Raw genomic sequence first — 21,127 nt, forward strand, 5'->3', positions numbered from 1 at the left:
GCAGAGCTGTTCTGTATGCGTTTCATTCCCCTTTATGATAGAAAATGAGGCAGCCCTGCATCTATCCTTATTCATGTAGATTGCTACAGCCATAGCTTGCTGCTACTGAACACTGAAAACTGAGATTCCAGCCTTTATTGCAATCCTAATTAAATTGTTGACAAAGCTGAGACAATGCCAATGTTTGGTTGGGTGTGTTTGTTTTTATGTAGTTCTGAAATCATGAACCTGGGCCCAGCCTTTGGTGCTATCCAAAACATGCTAAACTGCCTGCTTGTACATGGAAAATATGCAGAAAGTGCTTGTGCCATGTTCTGCAGATGTCGGGTACCCACAATAAACTCATGCTTGGTCAAGAATGGACCTATTTTTCCCCCAAATGGGACCTATTTTCTTTTGTCATTGTTTCAAACTTCAGCAGCATATTCCACTTCAGTGTGCACTTGTTCTAGTTGAAAAATCATCCATTTTTTGCTGGAAAACCAGCCTGTAATTCTGTGGTAACTGTGCATGTGCTAGCAGCTATTACTGAGTAAATAGTTTCATTTTCAAATTCATGATGAAATGTCTTTACACATACCTAACACCCACTTCTTTCTTTATTTTGTTTTGAACTGTTCTCACACCTCTTTGTGTTCCTAAGTGCTTGTTTGTTTTCTCTGAAAGTGACTTTAACAAAAATACTCTGTTCAGGAGGGGAGTAAATACTAGTTGTCTTTGCCTGATCTCAGTGACTTCAGCCTGATGGTAGCATATTTGGAACTGTAATTAGGTTACTTTTGATCTGCACCTCCATGTGTGGGCTCAGAAGCTTGCCCACTGATTTTCATGGCTGTCAGAATAGAGGCTGTGGAGTTTCTTTGTAGCTCTGTGGTGGCATTTCAAGAGCCACATGATGCAACACTGATTTTTGGAATAAGGAAACAGACATGTAATTTCCCACTTTGCAGGAGTGTCTAGAAGAGAAGGAGACTGTCCAGTGTATCCCTCATTACCCTTTAGAGGTGCCTGGTCAGAGCAGCAATCCCAGTTCTCAGAACATCCACGTGGAAATCCAACTTCTGTACATCTATTAATAGTACTGTGTGTTGTGTTGGTGCTGGAGGGTTTTAAGACACACAAATCCTGCTGATACCTACTGGAGGCAGTCAGGTTTCAGATTGGAGCCTGAGAACAAGCTGCGAATGTCTCACTGAGTCCAATCCTCTGCAACCTCACGCATGTGTTTAGTAGCAGAAGCTCAGTAGAGATCTCTGCACGCTTCTGGACCCGTAAGCATTTACCAACAGACTGAAAAGAGACATAGACACCCCCAAAAAGGTAACAATGTGCTACCAGAAAGGTGAGGGATTGGGCTAGCTTGATGACTGACTGCAGTAGTACCAGGTTAGATTAAAATGTGAGATGACCTATTTAAATACTCTCAAAAGCTTCCCTTTTCCTGGGCCCTTTCTTCTATGCCAGTTTGTTTCCAGAGGTAATGAGTTCTTTCAAGCTACAGTTCTCCCTTTTTATAGATCAACTGCATATTTGTGGTCACAAGTTGGAAGCAAAAGGAAGTTTGAAGAACGTTGTTGTCTCTTGCATTTTTTTTTTTTTTTTTTTTCACTTTGTACATGTTTTTTGCCAGGCACCAATCTCCACGATGGGCTTTGGCATTCTGTGAACATCAATGCCAGAAGGCATCGCATTACCCTGACGCTGGATAACAATGCTGCCACCGCCAGCCATGCAACCACTGTCTCAAGGATCTACTCTGGGAACAGCTACTATTTTGGAGGTAGGTTGTTTCAGAGAGGTTTTTGTGATGCAGGTCCTCAGCTGCTCACCACTGAGTTCTCTCCAGGTGCACTGTTTGCAGCTAAGAGCAAAAGGAAGGATTGATTTTTGAACTGCAGTGCATTCAGCACTATGGGCAGGTTGAGGAGTGTTGGTCAAGCCTGACAGAGAGAGAGCAAGCACAACTTCAAACACAGCTGTAAAAGTGGACTAGTGGTAGTGGTAGCCAATGGGTGCCTACATCTATCTGAAAATATATGCAAAATCTGCAAAGCTGTATTAACCATGAGTGGTTTTGGTTTTTCCCAGTTAAAAGGCCTTAGAAGTATTAATACTATCAATATTGCTGTAGACAACAGTGTTCTGATCAGGCTCAGTGACTTTTTGGAGCTTAGGTGACATACAGCTCAAATCTACAAAGGTATTTATATACAATTCTCTTGTGGAAATGAAGGTAGATTTAGCTCAATTTTGAAAATGGAAAAACCAATCTTGAAAAATGCTATCTTCTGCTTTTTGGAATGCAAACATTAATTTAGATAGAGGGACTGTCATTAACTATTTCTTAATCTATTTCTGTGTAGTGCTTGCTATAGTATGGTTCTGATCTTGGTGAACCCTACGGACGCAGCACTAAGTGAGGATGTACAGGCGGCTTTGGATCTCAGAGCTGTCTAAATACGGGGGAAGCTCACATACAAGTGGCTTTCTTGCTGCCCACAAGATTTCATCTGCACATTGCTTCAGCAGCAGAATTTAACCCATAATGATTTTACGTTTTGTACAACTTATTTAACATGGTTTAGTTGCTATCAACTGTTGAGTTTGAAGAAGATGAAAAAAAATCACATTTTGATTTTGCTCAGCACATGTGAAAACCTCATACTCTGATACAGTGGCTGGTTTCTCTCTTTTTTTTTTTTTCCCCTAACTGGAGGATTTATAACACAGGAGGTTGCATAGCAGAAGGAGTAAAAACATTTGGAATAATAAGCTTCTGAGTTCTTGCATCAGGAAATCCCAGCAGAAATAGTTGAACATTCCAATATTCTTCTCTGCCTCTTCTCTTTTTCCCACAGGGTGCCCTGACAATTTCACCGATTCCCAGTGTTTAAATCCCATTACTGCTTTTCAAGGCTGTATGAGGCTCATCTTTATTGATAACCAGCCCAAGGACCTCATTTTAGTTCAGCAAGGCTCACTGGGGAATTTTAGTGATTTACACATTGATCTGTGTGGCATCAAAGACAGGTAATTATTATTTCCTCTTTCTTGTATTTGTTCTTTTTTCATCCTAGTGGTTTATAAATACAGGTTGCATTAAGTGAAAATTCTGATCTGCCAACATTACAGATATTAGGCATAATAGAGCTACTAATAGAAAATACTGCAACAAAGATAGGAGAACTGAGGGGAAATGGTTTCAATTACGAGGCTCTCTTCACATTGACTTGTAGGAAATAGAGTATGCAAATTCAATCAAACTATAGATTGGTGAAAGGATTAAATTTTATGCATAAACAACATTTGATTGCTTTGAAGTTCTAGAGGAAATGAAAGAGAAGGAAAAATCAGTTGATTCATCAGAACATGTCATACCCTTAATATATAAGCTGGTTCTGCTTAAGTAAATCATCTACAATTTTTCTTGCTAGCCATTACAATACATTCATGATGAAGATATGGTACATCTCATGTGCAATACTGCCCATTCAGTGGGACAATATAATGATGGACTCTCTGCATCTGCCAGAGAAATATTTCAGTTTAAATAGTGATCTGAATCCCTCCAAAGATAAAACCTGACAGGTACCCCAGATATTCTAATAAAGAGCAGAAAGGAAATAAGAAACCAATTTTTTTTTTAAAGTATTTTGTAATTCTCTTTTGCTTCTTATGGATTTTTAGTGTCTAAATATTTCTGAATGCAAATGTGTACTTTGAAGTTGGCATGTGGAATAGGAGGTTCTGGGATTTTTTTTTTTGTTTGTTTTTAATCTACCTAAGTTCTGAAAAATAGAAATGGAACTGCTGGAAATTTCATAGCTTCAGATAGTTAAGGGAGTAATAAGGATATTTTGGAAATGCATTAGGACCTTAAGCATTTAATGTATTTTTTTCAGAGATGTTACTTAGATGGAGTTGAAGGCTGATTTCCATTATTCCTTCCTGTAGGAGGGATCAGCCTCCTGGAGCTGCAGTCTTTTGATAAGTGAGCAAAACCTCTGTGATGCAAGACCTTTGTGCTCATCTTTGTATGTTCATTTTTGTTAATTTATATGGAGAAATTACTGACTTTGCTGATCAAATCTCTTTCCACATTAAATGAGTGAATTCAGGGGAATGTGAATTTCATACTTGACGTGCCTGAAATGGTAGATGGAATTCTACCATTCCAAGGCAGAATGGAAAAAGATGCAGCTGATTTTACAAAAGGAAGCAAAATGTCATCTTTCCTAAGAACAGAGAGAATTTTGCTGTTTTCTTGGAAAAACAGATTCTTTAAGATCGAGTGGACCATTTAAAAGCACTGTGTGATTGTATGTTGAAACAAAAGAGAACTCTTGTGTTATGATGCAGAACTGTGGGACATCTCCAGTGCCTTCACTATCACCAAGTCCAGGCTATGTGCAACTCAGTGGTTCTACTGCAAGTATCTTCCTTATCTTTGGTGTCCCAAGGATGACGAGTGTTAGTCTGTGATCGTACCATAAAATTATTTAGGGCAAGGATCCAAACATAGTAAGAATGGGGTTGTTTCATGTAACACCACCTTTCTTGTTAAATATATCACACAGACAAACAAAGGTTAGATGTGATCTAATGAAGGATTTGGGGGTACTGGCTGACAGAGGCTGGACAAGCCAGAGTGTGCCCAGGTGGCCAAGAAATCCTGTCCCTGTGCTGGTCAACATTTTCATAAATGATTTGGACATAAGATTGGAAGGGATACTGAGCAAGTTCACACTCTATACAAAACTGGGAGGAGCTGTTCAGTCCCTCAGAGGCAGGGAGGCCCTGCAGAGAGGCCTTGATAAATGAGGGGTCTGGGCAGTCACCAGCTATATGAAGTCCAACAAGGGGAAGTGTCAGATTCTGCACCTGGGATTGGGCAACCCTGGATGTATGGACAGACTGGGCAATGAGAGGCTGGAGACCATTGCCACAGAGAGGGACCTGAGGGTCCTGGTCAATAGCAAGTTGAACGTAAGCCAGCAGTGCCCTGGCAGCCAGGAGGGCCAAGTGTGTCCTGGGGGGCATCAGGCACAGCATCGCCAGCCGGGCAAAGGAGGGGATTGTCCTGCTCTGCTCTGCACTGGGGCAGCCTCACCTCGAGTGCTGGGGGCAGCTTTGGGTGCTGCAATGTAGGAAAGACATTAAACTGTTAGAGAGCATCCAAAGGAGGGCAATGAAGATGTTGAAGGGCCTTGAGGGGAAGCCATGTGAGGAGTGGCTGAGGTCACTTGGTCTGTTCAGTCTGGAGGAGACTGAGGGGAGACCTCACTGCAGTTACAACTTCCTCCTGAGGGAATGAGGAGGGGCAGACACTGATCTCTTCTCTGTGGTGACCACTGACAGGACCCAAGGGAATGGCCTGAAGTTCTGTCAGGGGGGGTTTATGTTGGATATTAGAAAAAGGTTCTTCACCCAGAGGGTGGTTGGGCACTGAAACAGGCTCCCCAAGGAAGTGGTCACAGCACCAGCCTGACAGAGCTCAAGTGTTTGGACAATGTCCTCAGGCATGTGGTGTGACTCTTGGGGATGTCCTGTGCAGGGTCAGGAGTTGGACTGTGGATCCCTTCCAACTCAGCATATTCTATGTTTCTGTAATTCTAAGATTTATTGCTGTGTGCACTGTAAAGCACACGTTTCTGTAATTTTAACGCATGTGGGAATTGTGTAGCTTAATTAACATGTAAATGGGACATTTGTCTTAGTTATCTAAGCTAAAATTCTCTTTTGAGGAATATGTCTCTCTTTAGAAGCAGTTTATTTGTTACAGGCTTGTAGGCCAAGCTCATTCAGACTTGGGCTCTGAAAGCAGTGGTTAGACAGCTCACTGCAACTTGTGCCTGCTCTTAAAAAGAGAATTAACGACTTTGTTTTGGAAGATGATAAACTATTGGGATGACTATTGATGCCAGCAGTACGTTTTGGAGAGAAAATCCAGTTGTGCAAGCATATAATGCACACACCCACCCACCCTGGGATTCTCTGTATAATGTGATGAGCCTCTGTTGATTTAAATGGGGCCATCTGAAGGACTGAGCCTTAATGTGTCACTATCACTCATCTCTAGTATTTGAACAATATGTGTGCTCAAATGAACTTGCCATGAATGCCTCCTGTTCCCTGTATTTATTATTTCCATTCTTCAGTAATTATTTCTTAGGAAATACATGAGATTGGTGGCTAAGGAGACAGTGCTTTTGGAGAACAAATGAACACAACCCTCTTGCTGAACCTTCTTTGAGCAAGCAGCTTTTGTTGGAGGCTCCTGCAGCCTTAATGATCCTGTGAAAAAGGCCACCCTGTAGCTGTTCTGGTCCTGGTTGAATGGGAAGTTCAGGATGTGTCTGTGAGAGCTGAGTTCAGCAGGTAGGACATAAAGACATGGTAGGGTCTTGAGCTGAGCACAGCTATGGGCTGTCCAGGTGATGGAAGAAGGCTCATTAGCATCATCTCCTCTTAAGACACTGCTTGTTTGTAGCCCTCAGTGCAGTGCCAGCAGTGCTGATGTCCCTGCTGCTGCATATCAATTTACGTCTAAATTGCAGTCCTCTTGTATGGTACCTGCATGTTTTCCTTAGGTGACACATCCTGTATAAGGAGACATCCCCAATCTATTCATGTCAGAGCAGTGTCTGCTCCGCAAGCCCTGCAAAGTATTCCCTTCTTTGTCTCCTTCAAGACAAAGCTGCTCTTGCAAAATGTTCCCAGTGCGTTTTGGAGCAGGAAAATAGAATCTGGAAGGAAGCAATTTTTCTGGTAGCAATGTATGTGTAGAAGTCTTGGCATTATCCCCACTGCCTGCCTTCTGCTAATCCAGCTAATTATTTTCCTTTTGTTCCAGTATGTATGTTTACTATGATTAACCAAGTACAGAGTGCTCAGTCTTTTCTGAGGATGTTGCAACCTGTGGTGCTTGCACTGATCCTGTTATGAAGTGTTAGAGGTCCTGCCTGCAGGCCATTTATTCCCCTTCCAGTGAGAGGTAGAGAAAAATTGAGACAATATTGTGCTAAGCCATAGAGGTCTGCTCCATCTTTAAAAGGAAATAGATGTCATTTTATCTCTCTTTTTTTGTTGTCTTTCCAGGATTTATACTCTGTTAGGAGTGCACATCAGGACTTGTTTGCTTTACACTGAATTAATAAGTCAGAAAACACAGTTTCTTACACCATGCTGGCATTTCCCCTCCATGGCATGGTACAAAGCAGAAGGTAACAAAGCAGAGATGCCTGGAAGTAAAGGTGCAATAAAGTCCTTGAATTCAGAGACATTTTGTTGGGGACAAAAGGAGATATCTTTAAACAGTCTTTTGCAGCAGGACATGCACTGCGTTGACCATCTCTGACCAAAAGCCATCTGATATGGGCCTAGACAAAAACAATGGAGACTCTCTTTGAATTTATTTTCAGTTCAGTGTGATAAAGATTAAGTTCATGGCTACAGGAACTATGCAGTCCTCATTCCTTGTGTTTTGCAAGTGTTTTTTGGGAAAGGAAGCATTGTCTGGGGGTGACAAATTAAACCTAAAAGCTTTCAGGAGAAAATCTGAGCAGTAAGGAAGTCTAATGAGAATGGAATAATGCTTTTTGTCTTTGGTCCTTAATCTACAGGGAGAGGAGGATGTCAGTGTCAAGGGATAGGGAAGTGGCAAGCAGCATAAAAAATTCATTTGCTTATAGATGCAGTAAATCAGAAGGGATTCACTCCATTCTCTTGATGCCCGCTAAGCCTCTAGCTGTAGGTGTATGGCCAGGCTCCCTGTCCTCCACCTGCAAGTAGCATGTTAGGGGCTTTACAAACACAAGATGGACTTTCCCAAGGACTTCTGCTTTAGAGAAGATAAAACCCAAAACAACAACATACAACAGAATGTCTTTTTCCTAATGGTGTTCAGTATTTTACAGTATTTGCAAAGAATTCTTGACTCTGTCAAACAGCCTCCTGGACATGGGTTAGGGAGGCAGTTACAGAGACTTGCTGTTTTCTTCATGTGGTGTTTTATCCTGTTAGCTTAGAAGGAAAACATGCTTGAAGCCATTCCCCTGATCTAGGCAGGACCCCTGAGCCTGAGCACTCATACCAAAATACTAGTCTCTCAGTATCTACAGCCTTCATTTTGAAATTTGGTGTTACTTGCAGCTGGACAAATTACGAAACACAAATCAGCCAGTGAACAAAGCAGGTGGGTGAATGTGTCCAAGTGAGGAGCAGCAGGGGGATGAACAACCACTGTATAGTAAACACTAACCAGGGTTGCCATTTTGTGTTTAGATTTGCTAGCTGTCATGCTTCTAAATTTCTGTTCTCTATAAAAATATACAGAGCCCAAACTGTTCTTCAGAGGCTCCCTCTAAACAAAAAAAAACCAAAAAAGACAAACAAAAAAACCCCAACAAACAAACAAAAAAAAAAAACAAACAAAAAAACCCCACAAAACAGGGCTGGAAAACATCCCTTGCAAAGAAAGATTGCCTAAATTCTTTAACCAGAAGAGATTGCTAAGGGGAGGCAGCATAATGGTCTTAGGTGCTCAAAGGCTGCTGCAGCACTGAAGGGAATAATCATCGTTTCTGCCCAGGATGTGTAGGAGAGCTGCCATGGCACAGACTGCCTGAGGAGCCTGTCAAGCCTCTGTCACTGGAAGGCTTCAGGAAAAGTTAGATGAGTCTGTGAGAAATAATAAACATGGGTGTGGGTGATCCTGCCTTGGGGTATGAGCATGGACTGAGTGATCTTCCAAGTTCCCTCCAGCTCTGTTGCATTTTCCTGCAGCTGGAACAGCTGTCCCTTGTTCTTGCTTTGGGGGCTCTCAAATGTCAACAACAAAAACAGTGCTTAAATAAATAATATAAAAAAAAAAAAAAAGAAACAAAACAAAACACCAAAAAAACCCACCAAAACCATGGATGAAATGTTTCAGGAATTCAGCTCACAAAGTCTCAGACCTGTGAGAAAGCTCATTTTAGTAGATGTATCTCTCAGACAATCTCAGGCAGTGCTGCAGCTGTGAGTAGGGACTGTGTAACCCAAAGTTATGTTGGTTTTTTTTTTTTAATCACCTGATTTCTATAGATAGATATATATGAAATGGGAGAGAAGAAACAGCAGTTCCTACTCATATGTGACTTCCCTGATTTGCTCTTTTTGCTTCTAAAAAGCACATGATTCATTTTTACAACTGCAGAAAAAAGCTATGTGATTGCAGAATTTATTGCTCTGGGGTTTTTTCGGATGTCTTCTTTGCAAATTCCGTGATGTCTAGAATGGTGGTTAAACTCCATTATGGTTAATAATGTTTTTTCTTTGATGAAAAGTAACTTGACTTTCTTCTACTTGTCTCTGTTTTCTTGAGATCCTGTGACTTCTGGGAGTCAAGGTGCCTGTCTCTCTTTCAGATGTGGTGTAAATGAGGGTGAGAAGTTTGGAGAAGGCAGGGACTGAGGCACTGGATAACTATAGAAACATCTTCCCCTTAGTAAATCAAGATAACAGCTCTGTGTGGATCCCTTCACAACCCTCTATTTTAGTTGCTAGAAGATGAAATGCAAATCCGGTTGGATGTATTCACTGACCTCCTTTTTGGCCTGACCAGGCTTTTCCAGGAAGTGTGTCATCTCTGGGCCAGTCAGAAGAGGTGCTGTGTGCAGCTCTGACTGCACAGTCTGTAAGTCTGTCATTCAGTCCTCATGGCTGTTTCTAAAACTGACACTCTGTTGTTTGGTGTGCCACAAACTGCTCTCTACAAGGAGAGATTAAATAATCTTGGACTCTTCAGCCTGGAGAAGAGAGAGCTGGGCAGAGTTGTGCAATGAGGAGCAGCATGAAGGAGGTGAATAATAAACAAGAATGTGCAGTTTCTCACAAGTTCAAATCTTACACAACATCAAATTGGATGCTGTTAGATGCTGTAGAGGTCAAATGTAAAGGAAAAAGCCAGTAAGGCATACATGAATTCATAAGCCGCAGATGGCTGGAAGCTGGCAAAGTGTTCAGTGGGATGCTCTTGAACTTACTTCATCAGCATTTTTGCTGTGGCACTGTCAGAGTAAGGAAATTGAAAGAGAGGCGCTGTCGATCTGAAGCAAGTCTGGAGGGAGGTGATAAACTTAGGACTAGGAAGTCCAAGTCCCTCACTGTTTCTAAAACATTGTTTTCATGTATGCAGATCTCTGTACCTCTGTTGTTCAAAAACTAAATATATTGTGTCATAGCTGTGCTAATCTCCAAATACATTTGAATCTTAAGTGTGAATTTTGCTAAGTACTAATATGTTTCTCTTCCCTTGTGTCAGTGGAATAGTGGGTGTGTGGGTCTGTCTGTGTGTGGGCAAACAATGGAAGGCATAGCCTGAGGGAAATTCAGTCAGCCTCTCATTTAAAAATAAATGAAATGGGTAGGAAAACAAATATGCAGATGCTGAGAATTTGGCCACAGAGTTGAGAAGCTCTGGGATTTCCCATTCAGCAATGGGCACGAATGCCAGATTTTGTGACTAGAAATACTAGCTCTAGTCCTGAAGCTGAGTTGGTTGTTTGCTGTGGTTGGCATCCTGTTCAGAGAATAGATGCAGGAATGTGGGCTCAAGAGATATTGCAGCTCAAGAGTTACCATGGTTATTAGGAAAATGTGCCAGAAAGTCATTAAACCTCAGTCCAGAAACACGGTGGATTTCCAGCCCTTCATCATACGGCACAGATGCTCCCTTTGGGCTGAGCAAGGCTGGCTGCTCTTACCACAGATGGACCCCTTGGAATACAGCAGCAAGGGCTGCAGTGTTTCCTGGAGCCTGAAGGCATGGCTTGCTTAATCTTGTGCACTTCTTGCCTGCAGTGGGACAAACTGCTTTGCAGTGTTAGAGAAGAAAATTCCATTTGCAGGAGTTCTTGCACTCTGTGTACACAAACAGGTAAGATCTGGTGTACTTTCTGCTACCAGCTCCTTCGAAGTCTATAAAGAAAAGTGCTTAGGAGGCATAGTTGTTGGGGTAACTTGTGCCAAAGAGCTGTCCTGAATAGGAAACTGGTCTCTTTTTCCTTTGAATTGGCACCTTATATGGAAATAGTCTCCTTTGCCCCTCAAGGTAGTTCTGGACAAATGTTTGCATTCACCAGGCTTTTGAGGCAAATCCTCTTGAAACACACCTGTACTGGTGACATTGGTTCTATACATGTTTTTAACTCCTCAGCCCCCTTCACAAAGGATGAGGTATTTTTGTTGCCCAGTGACAGAGAAAACTCTGTTTAGGAATCTGCAATGTCATGATTCTGTCATTCCTGCCAGAACTCAAATACCTTGAAGTGATAGACTTTTTGGTGGCAGTTTTTCCCTGGACAGAGGTGGGGCTGAGGCAGATGCAGAAGCACGGTGTTGTACACCCACTGTTCTATTGTCATAAGTTCTATGCATGATTCGCACTTGAGTATGTTAGACTGGCTTGTCTTCACATTAAGAGGGCCTTTTGTGCGTTGAGCCTGTCCTTATCCATAAAGGAACTATGAGGGTGGCCAGAGCCTGCTTTTCTCCATGCTCAGGTTCACAAGTTTGCATAGATAATGCATGTGTTGCTCTCCCTGCCTACAGCTGCTGAGGTACTTTAATCAGATTGCTGCAGCTCATGTTGATTTTGCGCTGATGAAGCTCTGACTGGGTTGTCCTATTTTTACTTGGCTGGCACCTTGCCCTCGCTGTAGCAAATACTGACAGTACTTGTCAAGGACAACACCAGGGACTTCACTTCCCTTAAGTGACCTGGGGGAGAGGGGGAGGAAAAAAAATATTCACGTTTAATCCACCTTGGCAGATGGACGGATGGCGCATCTTGCAGGGCATCCTGGGAATTCCAGCGATCTGCCACGAGGAACACAAACCTGACTTCAGGTGTTTTCTTATGAATCCTGGCAGTGCACCATCTCTGTAGCATCAGTGGGAAGACAACAAGCACATGCTGATGTTACCGTCCTTATTAAACCAAGATTCATCTGCATATTCCAATTCTCCCAGCAAATCCAAATGGAGAGAGCAGCATGTGGTATCCATAAGAATCACTGCAATGAGATTGGCATTAACAGTTGTACTTTATTAGGGAGAAATATATGGAGCTGATTCATGAGTTGGCTTCCCTGAACTGCTTCAGTTGTGGAGCACAAATAGTGTCCTTAGTTCCTATTCTTTTATCCCTACCTGTGTTTTATCTGTGAAAATTCTTCATAGTATTTTCTAAATAAATTAGCTTAAAATGTTCTTTTTCCTTGCTAAATAGAGCTGACCTTTTAAAACCTGCTGTATGCCTATTTCCTTTGTGGATTCTATTACATTTTATTATCAATTTTTACTTGTAAGAAAGAATATATTTTTTTTTTACTTTTTCTTCCTTTACTTTTAGTGCTGAACTTAACATTGCTTCGTGTGTTGTACTGTCAAAATGGGCCTTTGGGAAATTAATTAGTATTGCAGGTGAAGGGTGTTAGGATAAATCTGATAAAAGCACAGTGGTTTTTTATGTTTCTTAACTCTCCTTTTAGATTTAATGTATGCCCTGCAGCAGAAGCCAAACTTCAATATGATCCTCTCACCCCCCGGCTTGGCCATGCAAGTGAGAAAATACCCTGGCTAATTATGTCCAGTGAATTTTAATTTTTTTTTTAGAGTGTCAGGCTGGGATTAAAAAATCAGACACTTAGTATTGTATTTATCCCCACATAAATATCTGCAGTGCATTGCAGAAGAATAATTTAAAAAATCCCAACCCCAATTTGGCATCCATCCTTTTCATTCTCTATAGTTTTTCTATCTTCATTATTTAGTGCCTTCTCTGCAGAAATGACAATTATTTTATACTGCATATTACTTTCTCTTTGCAGGAAATCCTCTTATGTGTTCCCTTCTTGGTTTTGTAGCAATGAGTGGGATGTTTTTACATCACATCCCTTGAATTTGGATGGTGATCAAAGCTGGAATGAACTGAAGACATAAGAGGGGATGTCATGTGATGTCATGCGTCCTTTTTCAAAATATTTCTGATTCTGGGTAAATCCAAGTTTGGTTTGAGAATTGCCCAACTATGTCTCCATCCTCAGCCAAAACAAAGTATTTGGACTGTACACCTTCAGATGCTGGAATACCCAGATCTAGATTTTTTCCTTTAAATGCTGCAGGAGAGACTGTCCTGTCTAGATACAGGGATCTGATAGTCCAGATTAGTAGTTCTTCTGATATTTTGTATCACCTTAAAAAGATCACTTAAGTCCTGTGAGTGAAAATTTTCCCCCTTATCTTTTGTCTCTTTTGCCTGTTTTAGGATTCAGTGGACAGATAGCTCAGGGCATACTGAAGCTTCATGTCTTCCTCCAGTTTATATAAGGAAAATGTGAAAAAGTTTTCAAAAAGTTTCTCATGCTTGGCACTTTGTAAAACACTTTGGTTCGTGCTTGTTCAGCAAAAATTAGGATATTGTTAGAAATGTGTCTTCCTTTTTCATCATATTGCCCTTAGAGAAATTCTGTTTTTTTTCTACTTCCTCTATACTAAGCCCAAAGCAAAACACTGGAGATAATGATGTGGAAGTGGAATGGGGAAGATATCTTGAATCCAAGCTATGTTATGTGGTGGGGAAGGAAAAAGGGAAAAATGTATCTTAATGACTTAATGACCTTGTAAAGATCAATATACCGTGAAAAAAATAGTATTAGAAATAGAGGACTACCTGATGTTCTGTGAGAGTTGTACAATCTCTTGGGTCCTCCCCTAAAGTATGCACCTACATCACAAATTAGACATGCTAACTAATGGAATTAAATTACTGGAATTACACCCATGCAGGTAGCATTTTGAAGTGTGATCTTGGAAATCCTCTCAATACCGCCCAGGTTTTAAGATGGAAGAACAGGGTGCAGAAAAACTGAGCAAGATTTAATAAATTCAAACCCACAGGCATCAAAAGCCTGGGTGCTGGAATTAAAATCCCTGAAATTCTGAAGAGCATCCCCTCATCTCCTCATATCTATTCTAATGTTTAAAGCAGCTGCATAAAGCAGGTAATGGCAGAGCTTCTCTCTAATAGCTTAAGGGCTGATCGACAATGAAGTGTAATAAAACCATGTAGCACAGTTTCCTGCTCTTGGACTGGGATATGATCTTCACACTGTCAGATGCTCTTGCTCAGTGATAGAAAACAGGAAAACATTTGGACAAAGCAAATTCCCAGAAAAAAATAGGCAGTCACAGTGGAAAATGCTACCTCTGACGAGGGGGCGGTGTTCTAGGCTTTGTGTTTCTTTAATGAGAATGAAAAGGAATGCTCAGATTATTTGGATAATGCATAAATTGGTTTGCTTGCCCTGCCTTAATTTTTCCCTGTCTTTGTTTCATGCATGCAAGACCAGCTGCAGAAAATGACAATTCAGGCCCACAAAGTGTTCACTAGTCTGTGTAAGTGCTGTGTTTCAGAGCAAAATAAAGACAGATGCTTCAGATTCATCAGTATCATTCAGTAAATCCTGTAGGGGGTAGGTAAAAAATCAGTTTGAGCAGGGTGAATGCCTTCCTGTAACTGCAGTGACTTATACATGTGGAAAGGTGCTGAAATTGGAGAAAGTCAGCTTTGTCCCTGTGAGTGTAGGGACTTCCCACTAGGGTGGGAGAGGGGATTTGTCCTGAATGAGACCCATGTGGAGAAAGAAGGCAGTTTGAAGGTAGGTGAGGGGCTAATTTATTGGCTTTTGAAATCCAGCTTGAGTGTGGAATTGAGTTGGGGGGAACCTGAATAGAGCTCACTCCCATTGCTGTTCCCTTTAGAGTAAAAATCCATGGGATGTGCAATGCCACGGTAAATTAAAGGCCAAATATGGGGATGCAAGCAGAATATAATATCATATCTTCCTTTGTTTGTTTGATTTTTGCAGATGGCTTTTCTGCTTTTGCTTTGTAAAATGATGAATTCTAAATGGAACAGCTGTCTGTACAGGATGGTTTATTTGTTTCCCTTTTTTCTTTTTCAAATTTATTTATATAAAATCCTTTCTGCTGATGCTAAGCCAAACTGTCAGCACATTTACCTATATTAAAAATTTAGGTGTTCTAACAACAAAGCAATCAAACCTTAAAAAAATGCCTTTTATCTAAGGCACAGGTAACAGGCTTTTCCTTCACTGCTGCCAGTCCCAGCACAACCTTCTCTACAGTTCTGTCCTACTCACATGCCTGAGGACTGTTGGCATCAGCGTTCAGATCTTCTAAATCTTGGCCTCAGTGGTATGCAAGAGCAGGGCCTGAGAACCAAGGAGACCAACAGTGGAAATAGTAATATATTTTGAAAGTTTTTTCATCAAGTTTTACAGATCTCACAAAGAAGAAAAATTGACCTTTGTGAAAAATTACTGAGATGAGAGAAATACCTTTCTTTTTTTTTTTTTTTTTCACATCAATTCAGTAGGAAAGACTAGATGATTTCCACAATGGGAAAAAAAAGAATTGTCTGTTCACATTATTCTTGTTCTGTTTGTAGAACTCCATGAGTACTCGTAACATAATAAATTTAGGAAAGGAAACATAGATGACTTAAAAAATAAAAAACACCACAAGACTTTACGGTGAGTTGTTGGTCAGTTTTCTAAAATTGCAAGAGGAGAGAGAATTTGGAAGGTGTGGTGATGAGGAATACCAGAGGTCTGAACAGCATTAATTCTTTTGCAGCCTGTCATAATACTGCTTTTACACACTTTTTCTCTCTTCCTCTGGTTCTGGTAGCTCTTTTTTCTTCCTTTAGTTAAGGACACCTAACCCACTATTTTACCACAAAAGGACATCCAGGGGAAAATAAGAGTGGGATGTGCTTTTGCAGTATTTTTTCTGATGCTCTCAGATCTTCATTAGTTTTCCCCTTGGTAAACCTCTGAAGTTGTTATACATTGTCTGTCTGGTAACATTGCTAAATTTCTCTTTGAAATGATTGTCTGGTCTCCCCTTGAAGCCATTTCTTGTATCAAAAATAACCTTTGGCAAGGAATTTCCCAGATTTACGGCTCAGCACAGCAGGGCTGAAATCCATGCTGTTGCAATTGGCCTCAATCTATTGAGTTTAGTGGAAAGACATCATTTTACTAAAGCAAAATACAGTCTGTTACAGCAACACCATCAGTTTCATCAGACATGCATGCACACTATATGAAGTCATCTCTTTTAATGTTATATTTTGTTAATTTTAAATGAGATACCTGCTGGCTGTAAATAGGAAAACATGCTGAAATAAAGTGAATTTGATACGGTATTTAGGAAAATGCTTTATAGATAGAAAATCTTCAGGTATTTTTTTTGTTACAGCATTATTGAGTTTTAGGGACTTAGTGCTTGTCTAAAAATTATGTGTATTTACAGTCTTGATATTGAGGGTATGTGCTCCTTTTTTCTTTCTGTAATGGTTCCCTTTCTTTCCTCTGTACTTTGGAAGAGTAGAGAGTAGTGCTGGATGTATTGTGCTGACGGTAACAAAATCTCTGAGGTGCTTATTGAAAGTACACTGGGTTTATTTCCAGTCAAGTGTAACATCAAATGTGTAGAACTCCTTCAGCCTTCCCACTCAAGTAATTTTTGCCATTGTTATTTCTTCATCATTCCCATCAAAGGGCCAAATTTCCCTCCTAATGTCTGTGCAGTTTCTCCTTTGATTTCAGAGGAAGCACATGTAGAGTTTTGGAGGTGAATGTTTCATCCAAGGACAGTGAAGGCTTTTGTGCAGGCTCTGCATATTGTTCACGTAGATGGCTAAGGTGTGCATTTTCCAGCTTGGCTGAATGAGGGAAAAAATTATTTGCTTCACTTATTTTTATTTTTTTTTAATAATAATTTTTCACCGTGATATATATTACCTGAACAAACGGGGAAGATCAGAGTCCCTGGTCTGTCACAAACTTTCTTAGACAAATCCATAAATTTTCAAGTGTCTCATTTATGTTACTTGCAAAAATTGAGTTGCGCTGTTTGTTCATTTCAGTTGCAAATAGGTCAGGGGCTGTGTGATGCGAGTTTTTGTCTATGAAACTTTCTATGATACCACTGCATTTTTTGCTGAAAGTGTTTGTTTCTACTGAAATGCAAATATTAATTTGTATTTTAAATTGCATGTATTTAAGTCCTTCAACATGAGGATCTAGGACAGTTCACAAATGGAACAATCTGTGACTTATCCATGCCTTGATTAATTTTAATCATAGCTATTTCTTAACTTTGAGTTCTCTCACAATTAGGATAAATTTTGCTTCTAATGAAGACACAACTGCTCAGCTAGAATGGGATTATGGTAATTGTTAGAGTTGCAAAGAAATTTGTTTCATAAGCTTTTAGAAGGGTTAGTTATCTGACCAAAAACAAGATCAATGCAGTTGGTGCTAATTAAAGCAAATAGACTAAGGAATAAAAAAGATTTAATTCTGAATTTATGAATATCATTAAAAGCTTACATGGTTAATTTGACTTGCATTTTGTGCATTGTTGGGAGGAGGAAAAGTGTTTGCATTTGTAAGACAAGTAGAAATGGGAAGTGACCTTCAAACTTTGTAAAGTCTTTAAAAGGAAACTGTTTCAAGGGAATAAATGTGGCTAAGCCTCTAATACAGGCCTTTGGCAAACCACAAATGACTAGTAATTAGCTCTACTGCATTGGGTTAATTAATAAAAGGTAGCTTAAGATAGGCAAAAAGCATATTTGTCCATTACACTGATGATGTAAATTAAGATAATAACACAGCACTATTCTTTTTTTCTCTCCAAAGAGCTCTATTAACATCATACATTTCTTCTCACCAGCATCCCTCTGATGTGAATAGAACTTCTGCTGTACAGGTGACATAAAGGAATGTTTATCACTAGATAGCAAGTGGAATTAAAGGCAGTGGGCTGAGGGCAAGGGCAGGCATAACCAAAGTACAAATATGAATAAATGTGCTCCCACAAGCGAAATTCACATGTATCACCACAGAGCTCTTGTACCCCTGTGCTTTGCTTCTGGGATGAAGCTGCTGGGGAGCTGCTGGTTCAGGGTCCTGCAGGGCACAGCAGGGTGCAGGACCCAGTCCTGTTTGCATCATGCCATAAGGCTGCTCCTGCTCTCTTCAGCATCGACCCAAAGCTTTAAATCTCACTGCAGTATTGGCAGGAGTAGGTGTGATGGCAGAGGGGCTGGCTGGGCTCTCGCTGCACCAGCAGGCTGTTGGACTGAGAGATGATTGCCCAGCACACCACTAACAACCAAAATCTCACCCTTCTCAGAATTCCTGCCTTGTAAAGATGGGGCAAACCCAGAGGTTTTGGCCTTCCCCTTTGTTTCCTTTTTGGTTTAGAAACTAGGTGTTCTCCCACAGCCCTGGAAGTAGCTCCCTGGCAAGCTAGAAAACCAGGAGTGTAATTCTCATACTGTCCTCATTTTGTACTTGAGCTCAGTGATTAATAAAAGCCATGACAATGATTTTTATAAGACCAATATATATCATAATTGTTTTAATATTGTTACAGATAGTTATAAATAACATACTTTCTTCTTGAATTCCTTATTTCTCTAGTATTTGAATAATGAATAATTACTGCAGTAATTGATTAAGGATTAATAAAAATAATTAATCTTTCATGTTAATATTTTATATGCTCTTTACAATTTTATGTATAATGGTATAAATAGTGATCAAGTGAACCTGTGTTCAGGAGTGAATCTCAGACTCCCTGATAGAGATTAATAGATGTAAGATTGTATGAATGAGCATGGAGCATATTGAGAGCAAGAGGTTGCTCTGATAAGCCTCTGGGCACAAACAGGTTTCTTTGGGTTGTCAAGGTTTGGCAGCTCTAAACAGCCTTGGACTGAAGCAAATTGATGAAAACTTGGCTGATGAGGCTCAGAAGGCTGGTGAAGATGACTGTTAGTGACATACAGGTTTTCTGTTTTCATGCATGAAAAAGGTTTTAATTTTAAGCTATCTGGAAGAAACAGATTGAAAGCCACTGCTAAGGGCAATATACATACTTAAGTGCAAAAAAAAAAAAATCCTAAGGATGAGATGAATTGCAATAAAACCATGTCTTCAGCTAGAAAAATCAAGGTAGCATCAGTGATATCACACTAACACCCTGGAAAGATCTGGCATCAAAAGAGTTTTGAAGCTCAAATTACGGCAAAGCAAATCCTAATGGAGTTCTGTAGTGTAAAGGATAAATTGATGTTTCCTCTCCACCCACCCATCACAATTGAATCAGCAGTATAAACAAGTTACTTATTTTTCAAAAGTCAGACATACTGTGTAAAAGAGATTAATATACAGTAAGAGGGAAAAAATAAAATGAAAAAAAGGCAAATAAGGGAACAATCTGTTTCCATTTAAGCTGGTGTAACTCCATGGCACTGCCTGTGTTTATGCCAGGGGAGTTCAGATCAGCATTCACTTCTTGTCCTGGAGATTGAATTTATCTCCCACAGCTTTTATTTTTGTTCATTTCCTGAGCTGCATGCTGTTGTGCCTCTTTCTTCTTTTAATAATTTGTTTCACAATAATACTTCAGAGGCACACCAACTAAAATGAGGAAAAGAGAGTACAAAACTCATAATAGAAGCATATTTTTCCTCTCACTTCAGAGATTTGCATGCTGTTAGCATTACCACAAATGTAACTCAGCCTAATTTTGATAACAGTGGTGCCTGTTTAATCAGAGAACAGGGGATTCCCCTTTGAAACGAGATTTCAATAGCATTTTCACCTGCTACTTTTCTTGCTCTGTACTCGGAAAGTTCAGGACACATTAATTGCTAACAAGTGGAATGTTTTTCTTTAGAGTGATCTTTACCTGTGTTCTAGATAGCTTAAATGTTGTTTTCTTCAGTGCTTGTATTGTACGCAAATCACAGAGAAAGAAATAATTATTTCATTACACAGTGATTCAGCCCTAGGAAACTCTTGCCTGAATGAGGAGTTGAGACAGTTCTGTTTTGTTTGCTTTTTTTTGTTTTTTGTTGTTGGTTGGTTTTTTTTTCCCACCACATTATTTTTTCAGAAATATTTATAATTAATTACATTTTTTTAAAACTGTCTCAGATGTTTACCCAACTACTGTGAACATGGAGGAAAATGCTCCCAGTCCTGGACCACCTTTTACTGCGACTGTAATGATACAGGCTACATGGGAGCCACCTGTCACAACTGTAAGTAAACCCATGTACAATTTTCATTTGTATTACATCCACATCATAATCACAGTGGTCATTAGACACTTAATAGAATTTAGCTGGGCTGAGCTGGCTAATTTTAATCTGTGTTTGGTGCTTTAAGTCAATTTTACCACCCTGGGCTTTGTTTTTAGATCATATGAAAGTCCCTGTTGCAAAAACCCAGTTTTCAACAGTTTATGACTTCGAAATTTTGCTAAACTATTATTTGGGCTGCTGCTATTAACAAGAATACAGTATTTGAAACAGGCAGTACACAAAACATTCAGCTACGGAAATCCACAGCAAAAGGAATATTAACGTGTTTTAAAGGTTAAAAAACCCCCATCAAACAGTAGAGGAACAAAATACTGTGAATTCTGGTAAAAAATAGAGAAAGGAAAAGCCAAAATAAAATCTCTTCATACAGCTGGCTAAAAGGGAAAACAGAAAATGGAGGTAAACTTCCAGTTTTTACACAGGAAATATAGAGAAAAAAACAGTGAGTAAGAATAACAATTCCAGGAATACAACTATAACCACTCCGAGTGCTTGATGAGCACTTGGGCACTGCAGATAGGATGACATTGGTGGGATGGATTTTTTTTTCCCTGTTAAACTAAAAAGCAGAAGAGAAGGTACTTAGTGGTTTGAAGCTGAGAATATTGCCAACCATACTGTCATTTTGGAGACTTTAATGGCTTGCTAGTTAACAGTGAAATAATTTGTGGAGTATGCAGCTGACAGGAGAGTCTGTTGAGAGATCTGTTCATAGATTGGTCACCTGAACTCTGTGTTGTAAACACAAAGCAAGCCAAGGGTTTTGTGCGGAAATCATGCCAAGCCAGATGAAGAGAGGGAAGAAAAAGGCTGACTTTATAGTTTTAAAAAGAGGCCTTCCTTTTTGTCCATTGCTTTTGTTATTCCAAAAGG

At 40.0% G+C, this 21,127-nt stretch overlaps 1 protein-coding gene across 1 annotated transcript in view; it reads left to right on the forward strand.

Annotated features, from left to right (window-relative positions):
* The window catches only part of CNTNAP5 (contactin associated protein family member 5), a 275,472-nt gene that overhangs the window by 147,498 nt on the left and 106,847 nt on the right, over nt 1-21,127 (forward strand). The window contains exons 9-11 of the mRNA XM_039554726.1: nt 1,631-1,780; nt 2,859-3,030; nt 20,085-20,191. Of these exons, the coding sequence (XP_039410660.1) occupies nt 1,631-1,780; nt 2,859-3,030; nt 20,085-20,191 (429 nt within the window). The remainder of the gene's footprint in view (nt 1-1,630; nt 1,781-2,858; nt 3,031-20,084; nt 20,192-21,127) is intronic.

Source organism: Corvus cornix, chromosome 7, assembly GCF_000738735.6.
Source record: "Corvus cornix cornix isolate S_Up_H32 chromosome 7, ASM73873v5, whole genome shotgun sequence".
NCBI classification, from domain to species: Eukaryota; Metazoa; Chordata; class Aves; order Passeriformes; family Corvidae; genus Corvus; species Corvus cornix.